General features: G+C 34.0%; 1 protein-coding gene across 1 annotated transcript in view; it reads right to left on the minus strand.

The window, feature by feature from the left end:
• Positions 1 to 996: 996 nt before the first annotated feature.
• Positions 997 to 1,410, minus strand: part of ARAP2 (ArfGAP with RhoGAP domain, ankyrin repeat and PH domain 2) — a gene marked incomplete at its 3' end in the record, with an annotated part of 118,650 nt that continues 118,236 nt past the window's right edge. The window contains 1 exon segment of the mRNA XM_023507995.1: positions 997 to 1,160. Within this exon segment, the coding sequence (XP_023363763.1) occupies positions 997 to 1,160 (164 nt within the window).

Consider the following 1,410-nt stretch of genomic DNA (forward strand, 5'->3'; position numbering starts at 1 on the left):
ATTGCTTTAGTGTAATCCTCATACTAACTAAACCTTTTCAAATTAATAACACTCAGAGATACCTCTAATATTAGGAGAACCAAAAAAATTTTAATGTACCTTCCAAATGCCAAATCTATCATTTTACTCTTTTCCACATTTGTACTCTAAATAAATGGCACTTACCTACAGAGTAAGAGGTAAAAACATGCTATTTTACAAATATATTTAAGAAATTTCTACCTTTTAGGGCAAGAAGAATATATGTAAATAAAAAGGAATTTGAAGGATTCATGATTTGAATATAAATATGAGCAAAAAGGTTGCCTTTCAGACATATCCAAACTCCTACCACTGCACCTAAAATTACGTTGGACCATCTAGGCATAGACCAACTTGTTTTTATTTGATATCTATCCACACAAATGTATTTTGCAAATAAACCCAAATTAATAAAATTATAACCATGCTTCTTAATACAAACATTTAACCAATGTATATTGAATAAATACAGATACACTTTATACATGCCAACAGAAAGGAAATTCTTTAACATATTGATCTACAGTGTACGACGTCTAAAAGCAGTTAGGTATGCTGTCTTACTCTAGGCTTTATTGTAGATTTGTAACAGCTCAAAAAATATCGTCTTTAATGTACTACTTTTTAATTTTAAATTAATATGAGGGTACAAATTTTTAGATTATAATGTTCTCACTTCCAAGTAAAGTCAATGTACTATTTTTAATATACAGATAATGCAGATTTTTCAATGTTATTTAACATTTTTATGCACATAAAAGGAGGAGGAAATAGCAAAAATGTATTATACGGTTTAAATGAGTCTTATTGGGAGATGGAAGGGCAATTAGCTGAACAGTGATTCTGCTTTTATTCTCCTCTGTTGTACTTACAAATATGGAGGGCTGAAATTCAGTCCAATAGAGGCAGCACTTAAAAATCCTAAGAATGATGCCCTGAGTTCTAGGGCTTGAATAAAAACTCAGTGATACTTACCATACTGCGTAACGAATGCGATACAGCTGTTCACGATGATGGGCACGTCGTTTTTGCTGAGCTGCTGATCCTGTAAAGCATTCCCATCTGTGCCTGCTGCTTTCTCAATCGCAGTATGCCAGACTGTGAAATCCAACTTGGTATGGCCATGGATGTATAGTGTTCTATAAAATTTAAAAAAGCATTTCAAGTTACTATTCTGCTTTTCAAAAACTCTTCCTTCAGGACAGTCTACCCCCAAATCCACACAAATGTGAGTCTATCTCACCCACTGTAAGAAAAACTGTCCTCTACCCAACGACCACTAGTTTCTGCTCAAATCTCCTCCTCCCAGTCACGTCTCCCCACAGAACACAGGAAGCTTCCTGAGTTTACCGCCTCACTTTTCACATTCTCCAATTCTTTTTATTCTTT

This window comes from Otolemur garnettii, unplaced genomic scaffold (genome assembly GCF_000181295.1).
Source record: "Otolemur garnettii isolate 467f Iridium unplaced genomic scaffold, OtoGar3 scaffold00214, whole genome shotgun sequence".
NCBI classification, from domain to species: domain Eukaryota; kingdom Metazoa; phylum Chordata; class Mammalia; order Primates; family Galagidae; genus Otolemur; species Otolemur garnettii.